Source organism: Nuphar pumila, chromosome 8 (genome assembly GCF_984573655.1).
Source record: "Nuphar pumila chromosome 8, dmNupPumi1.hap1.1, whole genome shotgun sequence".
NCBI lineage: Eukaryota > Viridiplantae > Streptophyta > Magnoliopsida > Nymphaeales > Nymphaeaceae > Nuphar > Nuphar pumila.
Genome location: NC_143256.1, coordinates 124278363 through 124294553, shown reverse-complemented (window position 1 = coordinate 124294553; position 16191 = coordinate 124278363). Strand labels below are relative to the sequence as shown.

Genomic DNA, 16191 nt, shown 5'->3' with positions numbered 1-16191 from the left:
TCATACTAGCAAAATGCAATTGGACAGAAAAAACAGGGGAAACACTATGGTATATCATATAAGAGTATTTTTAAGGGCAGTTTGCCGGGGCCGGCCACCACTTTTACCAGATATCGGTCGCTATCGGTCCCTTTGCTCCCCTACAAAATAGGCAACAGTTGTCTCATCTCTGATTCACCAACCATACCAGGGATTGAAAACCATGGAAAATCATTTGTGGTAGAAAATTGGGTTTTGATTAAAACCAGGTTTTTAGCTTGTTTGGATGACTAAAAATGGAAAGAAGTTTAGTTTTAGTTGATCGAAAATGAAAATAAGCAAAAGTTTAAAAAAACAAAAAGCCGATTGGCAAATGACCAGAAACAAAAAACTTTACAAGAGCAGCAGCAGCAGCAACAACAACAACAACAAAAATTGTGCATCCATAATTCCAAAATGAATTTGCGACAAAATGAAAAAGATATATATTGTGGAATCCTAATAATAGGATAGATCCTAAATGCATACATTTGTGTTATACATGCCATCAGGGCTGTCAATGGGTCAGGTATCCAGCACATTAATTAGAGTGCAACTGAACCCCTCCAAGTAATAAATTGTGGCATTCGGGTTTAAATATGCACAAAGGCACTGATCCGAACAATATTTGGATGGACCCAAACCGGACTCAACAATATACAGGTTAGGTTTGAATTATATATTTTGCCGGATATCCAACCCGACCTAACCTGACACAAGTGTTGTTAAGTATATACTCTGAACACTATTTAGATTGTATGGGTCAGGTTTGCGTTTCCATTTTCTTGACTCGACATATGTTATTTGGGTAGGTTCAGGTGTAGTCAGAGTGAGCACCTTGCAAGGTACTTGGACCAACCCTAGATATGTTTAGTTCAAGATTCATTTAGATCCATTTATTTTTTGTTTTTTATTAGATCTAACCAAATATTTAGTATTGATTGGATTTCAAATTATAGTTAGGTTTTGGATCTATCTTAGTTCTCATTTAGAAATAGGGTTGTGTTTTTCTATAAATATTTATTTCAGAGGCTTCATTGAATAGATGGATGAATAAATTAAGTATTTTCATTTGATTTCTTTGATTTTTCTCCAGAGTTTCGGAATTTCTCGACCAATGCATTTGTTGTTTCGGAGAAAGAGAAATCCTGACACATTACTAATTCCTTGTTAATAGAGCTGTAAGAGTATTATTCCAGTATATTAAATCTTCTATAAAATTCATTAATATATGAACTCAATCCGTATGAGCAGTTGACAATGGAATATGATTTTTCTCAGGTGATCCATCAAATCACTATAAGAAAGTGATTTGACAAGGACCAAACCTTTGAGTTCTCGTTGTAGACCCACTGAATTGGCTCTCAGAACTAGACAGAGAAGAACTAGGGGCGTAAAAGGATTGGATTCAGTTGGACCTTCAATTCTGGATTGGGCATATATTTTTCTTGGATCTTAAAATACGATCACGTTGTGTATTCAGATTGGATCTTGACTTGTGTGGTTGGTGTTTTTGGTTTTAGATATGGATCACCGTTTTCTGGATCAAGATTAAATCAATCAATTTTCGTTTCACATGCAAAATGCTTTTCTCCATCGATTTTTACCGTGTCCAGCATCAGCATATGAAGTTCATATCCAGATTAAACTCTGCCTCATCGGGTCTTGATGGATCTGTTTCGAACTTTGACCTATTACATAAATTCTGGATTCGGATTCCTATGGCCCATGATCCATTCCTATCCAATTCGTTGGTACTCGTACCCTTCTTGGAGTTCTCCATATTCATTTTAAGTTTGCAGAACCAAACCCGGTCTGGTAGGACACCCACACAGTCTGATCTGCACTTAATAAAATAAATTTTGCCAAAATGTAATGTACTCAGCTTCTTATGGGAATTGATAAATAATTGTTTGTGAGGTCAACCCCATGAGAAAAATAGTTGGACCATAAGAACTCCCTCAGCAAATAAGATACAATTAGCATATAGAGACAGCTCAGGGTTATGAAATTGTAATTCAGATCTGGATCTGACCCGAGATCCAATTAAGATCCACAAAAAAATCAATGTAAAAATCAAAAGGAAGTTGTTATTTTATTGGTTCTGGCCCAGGTCTGGTTTATGTTTACAGGACCTAGGTAAAGTCTTGGTTGTGATATGCCTATTAGGACCTGGATCCAGACTAAGTAACAGAACCCGTTAAAATTCACCCGGTTTCTTTTAAAGTCCGACTTGTTGACACCCCTAGACTTTTGGTTTGTTGGATGTCCAAGAACCCATGTGACTTCACCTAATTAAGTTCCAAATGGGCCCAAGTCTTGTCTCCAATGGCGACCATATTCATATACTTAAAGAGAGAGTGTATATGGTCAGAGGCACCATGCATAGGCCCCAGGGGCAGGGGTCCTAGCCTCAGAGTTTTACTCGGTCAGCATGACGATCGTAGGTATGGTAGGCTGAGCCAGCAAGACCAGGTCTTTGTGTCGGGTGCGGTTTCCTCGGCTTATAAAAAAAAAATCAGTCAAAAGTAGGTGCCTTCGGTACCATTCATCCTGTGGATGAACGGCCTCCCAAACACAAGGTTTGGGGCTTATTTCCAACCGTCCATTTTTTATGCTCTGAAAGCCTTTCATCTAGAGTATCAATGGCTTGTAAAGTTTGGGAGTAGGGTTTCAAACAGATCAGGTATGGTTGGATATCTGATATGAGTCCAACATGTTTTTTGTTGATATGGATCCTTAAGTCCTATCCGAATGTACATTCGGATAGCATTAAGATCGGTTCAACCAAATTGGTTTTGGATCATTATTTTTAGTCGGGTAGGAGAATTTAAAAGACAACATGACATTACGATTTTCAAATTCTTCCAAGGTTTTGCTCGAGACGGTATTAGTCATTGTATTTAGTTCCATGTTTTTTTATAGGCAAGCTGGGGTTAGTCCGACCCCCACCAGTTACACAACATACTATTGGGTTTTGAACTTGCAGCGTCCCAACACATGATGACTTGCACTAACAGTTCCTACCAAACAAGCGGAGCCCTCGTTGGCTCCAGGAGCAGAGACCTGGCCGTGCTGGCTCAAGCTGCCGTAATTACGGTCTCTGTTCATGTCAGCATAAAATTTTGATGGCTTATCCCTCGATCCCATGGAGTCGCCATGCTTCGGCTTAAGCAAGGGACACCCATGGGATTTGAACCTAAACTGCCTGTCAAATGTCTAGGCCCCAGTATTTAGTTCCATGTTGCTATTACAAACGACTTGTGAATGTCAAGTTGACAGGACATCACAAGTTCAAAACCCACAAAGGCAGCATCCCTTGCTGCAAATTCCAAGATAGGTGTACTCTTGGTGGGCCAGAGGGACCTCAATAGTTTTAGCAAGTGGAGGCTAGCCAATGTGCTGTGGGCAACATGTCAATAAATGGTATCCCTATTCAAGATTAGTTTCAGCTTGACCCTGCACTGATGTGAGCTTGAACAGCTCAGGTAGGGATGGCAGTGGACGGGGCGGGGGGAAACGGGGCCTGCCCTTCTTCACTTCATTTGGACTGGGGAAGGAGGTTAAAATCAAAACTCGTGTGGGGATGTAAGCGTGCATGGACTTACGCTTTCCCCCGCCCAGTCCCATCCTCGTCCCCATCCCTGCCTTGCCCTGCCCCGTCCCCATGGACTGAGAAGAAACGGACCCCCACCCTGCGTCGCTCCGTTTGGACAAAAAATGGAGGTTAAAATCCAAACCCGTGCAGAGATGAAGTTCCGGATTTTGAGACAGGTCTGGGGTGGAGACCTTGTCCCCCCCCCCCCTACCCGGTCCACTGCCATCCCTAAGGCCGAGGATCGTGTCCAACCAGATGCTGGGCTTAACCACATATTTAATCAACAAAACATTAATAAATATTTTACATCCGGACAAACTGCCACAAGGTCATCTGCAAATCTAACAAAATTGATATCTTTTAGACCGACCAAGCCGCCACAATCAGTCAATTTAAGGAAAATGATAGAGACAAGGGCCAAGTTATATATATATATATATATATCAGCAATACAAAACATTTAAAATATAAATAATCTTGATATTATCCTATCAATTAATACATCGTGATTTATTTGGGAAACCCCTAGAAATATTCCTTTTACTTTTAGATACTTTTAAATGTGATCTTTTTATGTATATATTTTTAAATTTATTTATTTTTAATGAGAATGCAAGAAAAATAAAATGAAAATCGAACGCAAAATTCCACTCCATCACAATTTTCGTTTCAAACGTTATCACCCGTATTGTCAAAAATCAGTTCACTAAGTAAATCATTTTTTTTAAATGATAAAATTGGTCTGAACCGAATCCAATTGTATCATTTTTTAATTAATCAGGCCGATCTTGCCAAAAAAACAGCCGATTTTTTAAATGGTCGACTTAGCCCCTATATTGTTTCATTAAGGAGTCGATTCAGATCGATACTACTAACATTGATTACTCATTACTTAAAACCTAGCAACAGAAGATAGGTGCGTTCATTTGAGGCAGTCAACGGGTCGAGTACTCGACCCATCAGGGTGTATGACCCCGAACGTACCAAATAACAAAGTGTTGGGTTCGGGTTTTGTGGAGTCATGAAATTGAAATTTTAAAACCCGAATCCGTATAATTTCAGAATTTTACTTTTACTTAAAATACATATAAAGCACCAGGGTTGGGTCGGGTACTCAGCATTTGGGCAAAACTCATAAACCAAATCCAGCTCACATATTGCTCGGGTCGATCCACATATTATTCAGATCGGCACTTTTTATGCCCATACCTGGGAATTCAATTTTGAGTCAGATAGGGTTCTCGGTACAAATCCGGATCCGTTCAAATCCCTACTCATCTCCAATCCAAAGACCCAAATGGGTCCGGTTCGGATCCAACATCGGACTCATGAACAAACCCACTCAATAGCAGAGAGCAGATAGGGGTCAACCCTCAACACCCTCTCTCTCTCTCCATCCCTAGCCCTCCGTATTGAATGCAACACCAGCATCACAGTAAAAAGGGTCGTTGGGGTAGTTGTATCGTCCTCCTCCCTCCTTCCTCCCCAACTCCACGTCTCCACCCATCCTCTTTAAATCCCCCACCCCCATTCCCTCTTCCCCATTAAGCCATTACTCCCTTTCTCTCTCTCTCTCTAGGACCTCTTTCTATCTACGATGGACGGCGAAGCCGCGTCTAGGAACGGCCCGGACTACCGGCAGACCGTCCGATTGAAGTACGTGAAGTTGGGCTACCACTACCTGATCTCCAACGCCCTGTACCTCCTCGCCGCCCCTCTCGTCGCCCTCCTCTCCGCCCACCTCTCCTCCCTCTCCCCCACCGACCTCCTCTCCCTGTGGGCCCACCTCCGCTACAACCTCCTCTTCGTCCTCGCCTTCGCCACCCTGCTCGTCTTCCTCCTCGCCCTCCACCTCGCCACCCGCCCGCGCCCGGTCTACCTCCTCGACTTCGCGTGCTACAAGCCCGAGCCCGAGCGCAAGTGCACCCGTGAGATCTTCATGAGCCGGTCCAGGCTCGCCGGCTCCTTCTCCGATCAAAACCTCGAGTTCCAGCGCAAGATCCTCGAGCGGTCCGGGCTGGGGCAGGACACCTACTTCCCGCCCGCGGTCATTCGGGTCCCGCCCAACCCGTGCATAGCCGAGGCCCGGAAGGAGGCCGAGACCGTCATGTTCGGCGCCGTTGACCAGCTCATCGCTAAGACTGGCATCAACCCCAAGGACATCGGCATAATCGTAGTCAACTGCAGCCTCTTTAACCCGACCCCGTCCCTCTCGGCCATGCTGGTCAACCACTACAAGCTCAGGGGCAACGTCCGGAGCTACAACCTCGGCGGCATGGGCTGCAGCGCCGGGCTCATCTCCGTCGACCTCGCCAAGCAGCTCCTTCAGGTAGATTTCGGCTCGCTCGACCATTGACTCTTTCTTTTTTGAACGAGGTCGCTTTTGTGAATTGACTGGCCTAGATCATCGGTCAACGGCTCGGGCAATTCGGGTTTATTGGGTAGGATTACTTGATGTCCATGACCAACCTAGGTCTTGGTCTATCACCTCCGATACATATTTGTTGTGTATGGTCTATGACTTATGTCACATGGATGCTCCAAACCGATCCTAGTCCCGGCCCGTCCAAACCTGGCTAGGCCATGTCCAACCCAAAATACTGGCTTTGCAAACCCATTGCCGGCCCCTACTCACAACCAAGAAACAAGATTTAGAGCTGACCAACTTGGTGGGCTCAAGTTGGCTTGGTCTAGGTTTAGCAGATAGCCTCGACTTCTTTTTTAAGTATGAGTACGGTTGTCATTGGTCAGCATGACCTGGTCCTCCTCATTTATAAAATAAAAAATACAATATGGTCACATGCCACAATCAAGGCCCCATGTGAGCCTTATGAGTTATATCGACAACCAAATTTATTAAGAATCATCCATCCAGATGTTGTAAATGCAACGCGCAATTACGTGCATTTGTTCCTGAGTGCACGTACAATGTGTCCAACCCTTATTTTTTTTTATTAAAAAAAAAAGGGAACTCATTTCCTGAGTGATCTGACAAATGGTTGAGTAAGTCCCTTAGTCTTTTGCTGCCATCTCCTAAATTTCACCAATGTGATTACCTTGTTAGTTTCAAAGAGCCCTTTTTGGTATTAATTTCAAAGAGTCCTTTTTTTCCATAGCTGGCAGCATTGCTATAATGAGACTTGACTTTTGGGGTTGTACTGTAGGTTACCGTATCAAATCAATATAATTTTTTTTTCTTTTTTTGGCACATGCAAACTGAGGATTGGCGTTTAGTTTTCCAAAGGTATTCAAAATATATAAAAAAGGGCCGTAAATTGCAGCCTTTTCTGACAAAAAATCTTTTAGAGATCGCCATTTTGCCAGATATTTAAAAAAAAAATCCCACACGTTTTGAAATGGCATTTTGTGACCCAACTTCATTGAACTATTTACAATTAAGGGACTGAAGTTATCTTATATGACATAAGGCATATAAAATATCACTTTTAACCTGTGGTTTGGATTCGTTGGAAAGGTCGGTTTTTACCTATTTTACTATGTAATAAGGGTAGTTTAGTAATTTAAGTATACAATTGACGATTTACCTGAGTAGGGTTCAGGTCGGGTTAGGGTCGACTCGGACCCACTCATATAATTAATGATCGGCTTCCAGTTTTGTTGGGTCACAAAAATAAAATCCCAAACCCGGATCTATATAATTCAAAAAATATATAAAAATAAAAATTCATATAAAATACTCAAGCTAGGGTACCCCGCAAAAAAGCGAGGTCGAGTACCCGACAAAAATCATATTCAAACCCCGCCTGCATATTGCTCAGGTCGGGTACGCTGGAATATTATCCGGGTCGGCATTTTGCATGCCCATACCAGAGAATTTGGGTTCGGGTCGGATACCTGATTCGTTGACAACCCTAAACCTGAGTTACTTCGTTGAGGTGCTATGGAGGGTGGACACGAACTAAGTTTGAGCCGAGCTTAGGGTTGCTCGAGCTCGAGCTTAGGAAAGCTTGTGCTCGAACCAAGCTTGAATAACTTTTGTCCAAACTCGGTTCGAGTCAAACTTGAGCTTGGCTCGATATTGAGCCAAGCATTTTTTATTTAAAAATTCTTAAAACTAAGACGGTGGGTTTCAAGGGTTAACACCTGCCATATGATGTGTTTACTTTGCAAACATAAATTATTCATATACTGTAAAAAGGATGTGTTATGTAACTCAACAAACAAACGAGCTCAACCGATCTTGATTGCCTGATCAAGCTCTGCTCGTTTTGAGTCGAGCTCGAACTAGCTCGTTTCTCTGTGCACCACCTCTAGTGTTACATCCCATATAACAAGTGGTTGTAAATGCATCAACTCCCACCTCAATTCCTGTATTCAAAACTGACCAGAGAGAGAGAGAGAGAGAGAGAGAGAGAGAGTGGCAAACCGTTTGAAAACGTGTGTGAAAAGATCATACCACATGAGCCCTTACACAAGATTCACTTTGAATCATTTACAGGTTCACTCCAACACCTATGCCTTGGTTGTCAGCACAGAGAACATCACCCTCAACTGGTACTTTGGCAATGACCGCTCAATGCTGGTCTCCAACTGCCTCTTCCGAATGGGCTGTGCTGCCATCCTCTTCTCGAACCGCCGGTCCGATCGCCGCCGGTCCAAGTACCAGCTGGTCCACACGGTCCGCACCCACAAGGGCGCCGACGACCGGTGCTACAACTGCGTGTTCCAACGCGAAGATGACCAAGGAAAGATCGGCGTGTCCTTGTCCAAGGACTTGATGGCTGTGGCCGGTGATGCACTCAAGACCAACATCACCACACTGGGTCCATTGGTCCTACCTATGTCAGAACAGTTACTCTTCTTGGCCACGTTGGTTGCTAGGAAATTGTTCAAGATGAAGACTTTGAAGCCTTACATACCGGACTTCAAGTTGGCATTTGAGCACTTTTGTATTCATGCTGGTGGTAGGGCTGTCCTAGATGAGCTAGAGAAGAACTTGGACCTAAGTGAGTGGCATATGGAGCCCTCTAGGATGACCCTCTATAGGTTTGGTAACACTTCTAGCTCATCCTTGTGGTATGAGTTGGCCTATACTGAAGCCAAGGGCAGGGTCAGAAGGGGTGACCGTTTGTGGCAGATTGCTTTCGGGTCCGGGTTCAAGTGTAACAGTGCAGTTTGGCGTGCGCTCCGGACCGTTAATCCTGCTAAGGAGAAGAACCCATGGATGGAAGAGATCGATAATTTCCCCGTAGATGTGCCTCAAATTGTATCCACCTAAGGATGTGCGGACGGATGCGGAGGAGCTTTATGTGATTGATTTAGTGTATTCTTTTTTCATTTTTGTTATGCATTGGCATGGTGATGGTGGTGGTGGTGGTGGAGGGTAAGCTACAATAGGTTTTATTATGTAGCTCAAATGTGATTGCTCTTATGATCTCTTCGTCAGCCGTTACAGCTTGCTTAGCTCCAACTTTAAGTATTTTATCGGGAGTATGCCTCCTCTTAGAGTATGTAGCTCAAATGTGATTGCTCTTATGATTTCTTCTTCAGCAGTTACAGCTTGCGTAGCTCCAATATTAGGTATTGTAGCAGGAGTGCCGGTTCTCTTAGAGTATCGCTATGTTAACTATCTTAAGCATGGGATCTTGGATTTGGATCCCATTAGTGGCTGAAAATGGAAAAATAAGTGATTTTTGTTTGCCTTTGTGTACAATAGAAATATGTATAACATGATTTCATGATGTGGAATGAGTGGGAATGGGCCAAATTAATGATGTGTCTTAAGCAGCCTGGCCATCCACAAAGGACGTATCAAGCGAGTTAGGTACATTTACTGCGATTCTAAACCCTAAGGGCGTGTTTGATACGTTGGACAAATGCAGCATGGGGACATGGTCCCCATAAAGTGTTGTCCTGCATTTGATACGCATGTCCCGTCCCGTGCAGCGCGTTCTCACTGTTGCAGGACGTGCCTGAACAAATGCAATGTGTTCTGTCCGCTTGTCGTTTGTCCGGGGTATCAAATGCCTAGTAAGGGTTGCATCCTAAATCACGATTCTATTATAACTTCCAATCATATTGTGCTGTTGTACGTGTTTGTTTAGGCTCATGATTTGCCTGGAATTTGTCTCTTGCAAATCTCAGTGTGTGTGTGTGTGTGTGTGAGAGAGAGAGAGAGAGAGAGAGAGAGAGAGAGAGAGAGATCTGGTTATCACCAGCTCCATGGACTTGGTTAGGGCAGCAAACGGTTCTTATTCGGGTGGCTGGTATCCTAATCTGAAATATGAAAGTAGATCTAAATCTGAATCTTGATCAGAAACAGATCACATTTGGTAAGGTTGGGTCCAAATCTAAATTATACGTGATAATACTTGATCCAGTAAAAAAGCAAGCTTTTTACATAAAATGCAAATGCATATGGTTTTGATCCAAAACAGAATGGGGATGGTGGACTGGGGCAAGGTGGGGTGGGGCCGCTTTTCCCCTTGGTCCACTGCGATTCCCTAAAAAAAAGAGATTTAACCGTCAAAGGGTATTTTACTAACAGGGATCAGGCATGAGGTGGGGCAGTGGGAGAGAATGTGTAAGTCCATCCCCGCTTCCATCCCCACACGAGTTTTGATTTTAACCTCCACCTCCATCTTCATCCCCGTTTTATGTCCTCCATCTCTGGTCCAAACGAGGCGGGACCCGTCACCTTGGTCGAATGCCATCCCTAAAACTGAATTAGATATGACTTGCAATATTTATCCAAAATCTGAAATCAAAATGTTTAACGGATCTGAATCCAATCCAAATGCACATTCAAATATATCTTCAAGGATCTGAATCAGGAAATAACATGATGGACTCAAACTGATGACTGTATTCAATAGCTTTGCACCCCAGATTAATTAATAAGCGCAATCCTAGTCGTTATATATTGAGCCCTAATGTAAGTCGGATCATTGTTAGCTCTCACCCCATATGGACTACAAAGATCAAGTTAAGACTTGGATCAAAATTAAAACTCTTTTTTATTCTTTATGAGGAACCCTTGCCGAGAACCGGGTCACTTAATGAGGCCATCTCCATGTGAGGTAAACCCCAGGTGGGGTTACATATACCCAAGTCCATTTGGAACCCACCGGTTAAAGGCACCCGCACACCCGATGAGAGTCAAACCTAAGATGAAGGGGTCAACACCTCCCTAGGCTTGCAGCCACTCAGGCGATTAAACTGATCACCCTTGTGTCAAATATGTCTGCTACTCTAATATTGAGAAAAAATAGACAACAATCCGATTTGCAATAAAAATCTCCACTATAATTAAAATATATTTAGTTCACCGCAAATTTTATCAATGAAATAAACATTTTTTCACATTTATATATCAAGAAAGAAACTCCAAATTGATATTTCCATTATCTTCAACTACTTTTATTGTTTCCATTTTGTAATCAAACCAAGCAAAGAAAATTATGACGAGTAACCCTCACCAAAGCGAGAAAAAAACACCAGGTGGGGTCCCATGACCACCCTGACCTTACGTTGGATGTCCACCTCTGGAAGCTACATGCACACTGCACCATGAGGGTTTAATCTTGGATCTTCAACTCAACACCTACACAACCCTCCCGTTGGCCACACAAGCGACCCCAACAATGGTGTAATCAAGCCAAGAATAGTAAAATGGAAAATGACCGCACTATAAGGGTAATTTGACTTGATTCCCTAAAAATCCTATAATTCGTTATCACCCTTTTACCCTTCATCACTGCGAATTTAGGCTTTTTTGCAATAAAATTGTATCACTCATCGGCTATGTATGTCCAATACCCACTTAAATCCAGAATTATTGGTTTTTTATGCATTTTTTATTTATACCTCACAAATTCGCATAAATTTATTACAAAATTTTGGTGAAACTGAAACTACCAAAATCACAAATATCCTACTCCTTTGCATATAATAAAAATTTTTACATAAAAATGTTTGTGAAACCCCTCTCGCAAATATCTTATTATTTCACATATATCCTGAAATTCCATAAATTTATGTGTGAAATTTTACTTAAAGGAAACCAACAAAATCACAAATATGCTACTTAAATATTTACAAAATTTTTATTATATGTGATTTTTCTTAATAGTTGTGATTTTGTCGAATCATATATATACTCATTTTTGTTCAAGGGTTTCTTCTTCTCGATTGTGTCTGTAAAAAAAAATTGTAGAACCCTTATGATGATTCCTGCATTTCGTGGAGGTTGCAGAATCATCCTTATGATCAGCTTTTCCATCTACAGGTTCAAAAGGTGAGTTCCATACCATATACATGTGGGTATTTTCATGCATAATTTTTTTTAATATGGCAACCTACAATTAGTGGGTGTGAACGGATCCAGCTCGTGATCATTAAATATCTCCATGCGTATTTGTATTTGGTTATTGCTATGGATTCTTTTTTTATGTTTTTTTGTGTTGTCATCGACATTCTCAGCCACCAGATTTAATGTTTAGGGTTTACTATATTTATAAATTTTTTAATAGAAATTTATATATTATTATAGATCATTTATAATTGTTTGTTTATTCTTTAGTTAATATTTGTTGTTCTTATGTTGGTGTAATAGGCTGAAATGGCTAAAATACACAATCATAATTGTTGTAGGCAGTTAATGATGGTGTCTCAAAGGGTTAAAGTACACTAACGTAGCTCTAATTATACTAATTGAAAATCTTTATTGGTCTCCAAAAGTATTACCTTTAAAAAAGTTGCAGCTTTGATGTTTCATAAAACCAAATATGCAACGGGCCTATTGAGTCTCTACTATAATTATTACTCAAACAACCAAGAAATGTAGATAAATGTTGAGTCAGAAAATGATGTAGAATTGATATTGACCAGTAGTGATGTTTACTTGAAAGTATTCAAAGTTAATGAACAAGCAATTAAACAAGGAGTATTTGATCAATAAAATTATGTGAATTTCGTGGAGAATATGCATGTATCTTAGGCACCATCTATCGAGCTGAGTCTTTTGCCGATTATCCACTTGTCTCAAATAGTAGATAATATTAATGTTGTACATGATATTCATTGCAATAATTTGAATGAGAAAATTAAAGAACAAAGTATAGACACATACAATTATATTATCACTGAAGTGGATATGAAACATTAGGCTTATTGTTACTTTTCAACAAAAAGATATAGTTGTTTAACATCTAATATAATAGAGAACTTCAATTCATAGATTCTCGTCATACACAACAAGCTCCTAATTACACTTATTGAAAAGCTTCATCTCATGCTGATGAAACTGTTTAAAAAAGAAAAGATTGTGCGGCAGTATATGACAGATTGTAACGTCTCTAAAAAATTCAAGCTTTTTAAAACTTTTTCAAACCTAAATTTTTGAGAAAATTTTAAAACTTTTTATTCGTTACAAAGTTTTGTGTGATTCTCGAGAATAATATATCAACGAGTTCATCTATTATGACCACATTCCAACCGTTTTAAATACTGAACGGCCCACTTGAACACAAATGTCTTGAATAAGACATAAAAAGTTAAGATTTGACACTTAACGAGCTCTTGGACATTGCCTATGATTGAAAGAGCATTTGGAGGACTGAGATGTAAAGTTGATGCAATGAGCCCGGGGAAGAAGCAAGGGGACAAGTGTGTGACCACCATTCAAGATTTTGAGAGTACTGAGGGATCTGGCCACTACTTCATCATCACCAATGACATAGAGAACATCCACATGGCAGATTAAGATTGTGTTGTAGTCCCAGGTGGTAGGGCTCCTGAATACTTGGCAGTCGATGACAGGTTGTATGTCTGGTGAAGGAATTTTCAAAAGAGACCAAGGTTTTTTGTGGAATTGGTGAGGGGCAGCTTGTGTTGGCAGATGCTGGACTTTTAAAGGTTTCTCTATATCTCTCTCTATATATATGTATGTTCTTCCTACCATACATTACATATAATGTGGACAATTTTGATTTTCAATGTTATAAGTCATGTTTTGCAATTCAGAACTAGTACTCAGCATATTTTATTTGCTATGGGTCTTTTATTCTAATTAAAAAATGATTTTATGAGCTTTGAAATTTATGAAAATTTGCACCAAATATTAACCATATATAGATAGATAAATAGAGAGAAGGTGGTAGTTGCAATCAATCAAAATATGATTTTTTAAGCCTTGAATATTTAGAAAAATCTTAGACCATCGATTTTTTAAACCTTATAAAAATCTACCTGTGTAAGGGAATTGGATGGTCGAAAAGTTTATTCCTATAAAATCAAGCATGTAGACCACATTTGTATGGTCAGATTTAATGAAAACATGGAAAAAGCCTTTGCTCAGTTAGCTAGGCAGTTAGTTAAAAAAGTGGTCAGTGTCTGCCACCTCTCTCTCTCTCTCTCTATATATATATATATATATATATATATATATATATATATATATATTGTTGTTGGAATTGGAAAGGCTCAAAATGATGCTTGGAATTGGTGTTTCAGGGGAAGAGGTGTGCCACCAGTGGGGGATGAGAGTTGTGGTCGGATTAGCAGGAGGATAGGTGGATGAGAAGTGTGAATCATTGATTCATGGAAACATGGTGACAGCCAAAGGGTGGAATGCTCTTCCAGCTTTCATTTCAGACCTTGCTAGTGTTTCTTGGAATAACAGTTGCATTGTGATCTCGCTCGTGTTCTTGGAACAACAGTTGCATTCTGATCTCTCTCTCTCATACCCACCTGCTACAGAGAAAAATTTGGCAATCTTAGAAACACATCTTTTACAATCTATAATTGATGAGATTTCTTCCTACAAGCAGTATTACAATTTGCACTGTTAACTGAAGGACAAGCGATTAGCCCAACAGAAAACAAACGAAGTGTACACTTGCAGAACAAGTGAGATTAATTAGGCATGCATCTGGTTATCTTAGAAATTGTCCCATTTAACACACAATGCCATAATTCTCATTCCCCATTTAAGAAAAATGCAGTAGCATGAACATAGACCCTCGTTACCTGTAACAGAATATGAGTTTGTCTTTGTCAAGGAGAACTCGGATCAGACAAGGGAATTGGAACAAGGGCATTATGATCTAGATTCATGTAGCAAATCCAAAAAGAAAAGTGGCGCCACAAGGATAAGTGTCTCTTATCCAAATGAATCCAAATCAAGGCTGGCAGATCTGGCATATCATGACTCAAGGAAATCTCCTAAAAATAGTGATTTGGTTCATACATTAAAGGTGACTACTGTGGAAACTAAATTGGGACTTTGTAAACCGATTTCTATTGATTTAAATGGAACCTCTTGTATTTGTAATAGTAACAGAGATTGAGAGAGAGAGAGAGCCCATGGATGTAGACCCACATTGAATCGAACCACGTAAATCTGAATTCTTGTGTGGTGTGTTTCTTGTGTGCTCAATACCTTTGCATGGTATCAAAGCCCATCATCCAACGAGCAGATCGAGTCATTCCTGTTTCAGCAATCATGGTAGACAAGAACTATAGCGATTCCAACATCAACATCAACTCAATGATCATGACAGGAAACAACTCGATTGCAAGTATTTCATTTCCTTTTTCTACAGCACCCACCAATCTGCAACATTTTCTGTCTGTTAAGTTATCTACAGAACTTTATTTTGTGGGAATCACAGTTTGTCCTACTCTTTAAAAGTTATAACTTGATGGCTCTACACCATGTCCTGATGAATTCATCGTTGAATCCAAAAAAGAGGCAGCTAGAAACCCTGCCCATCTTGAGTGGCAGAGGATGGATCAATTGCTATTAAGCTGGATCCTATCCTCATTGATTGATATTGTTCACAATCAAATAGTAGGATTAAACACATCATACCCGATCAGTCTTGAAGACCTCTTAAGCAAGTTGTTAGTGCATGAAGCTCAACTACATGAGCTTGATTTCAATAAACCCAAAAGTCCAATGGCAAATCTGGTTCATAGGCAACAAAACCAAAATCTGTGTGGGAAATCAAGAAAGTTGTGGGAATCAAAATAGTCTTAACAATCAGTGGGGAAGGAATAATAATCGCTATCCAAATAGAAGCGAGCGAGGCCGAAACTACAATCAGCAAAACTAAGAAAATTTAGCCAGCAATACAATTTGTTATGCCTGTGGCAACTAAGGACATGTAGTTGCTCAATGTCGCACCACATATCAAGCTTGTCATAAACAATAAACAAGGATATGATGCAAAGCATATCATTTTCAAAAGGATATTACTTCGGCAGGTCTAGAAGACTCACCATGTAACTGCAGATTTCAACAATCTTATGTTTCAAGGGAGCGATCAAGTTCGAATCAGAAATGGAGCAGGTTTGAAAATAGAAAACGTCGGGACCTCCATTTTTTAAGCTGCAAATTCCAAGTTTCCTATGAGTGATATCTTACATGTTCCTGCTATTTCTCGAGATCTCTTATCAGTCGATTTTGCTGGCGATAATAATGTATTTTTTGAATTTTATGTTGATCGATGTTATGTGAAGGAATGCAAAATGGGAAAAGTTATCCTACCTATATGGAACAAATGAGAAGAGTTTATAGCCCGTAGACGTCAATAAGGTGGATCAAACTAAAG

At 40.4% G+C, this 16191-nt stretch overlaps 1 protein-coding gene across 1 annotated transcript; it reads left to right on the top strand.

Annotated features, from left to right (window-relative positions):
• The first annotated feature begins 5199 nt into the window (after positions 1-5199).
• LOC149830585 (3-ketoacyl-CoA synthase 11-like) lies at positions 5200-9276 on the top strand. The gene is made up of 2 exons (XM_090015865.1): positions 5200-5945; positions 8076-9276. Exons 1-2 carry the CDS (start codon positions 5214-5216, stop codon positions 8853-8855), a joined length of 1512 nt encoding a protein of 503 aa, XP_089871991.1. The 5' UTR covers positions 5200-5213; the 3' UTR covers positions 8856-9276.
• The last annotated feature ends 6915 nt before the right edge of the window (positions 9277-16191 follow it).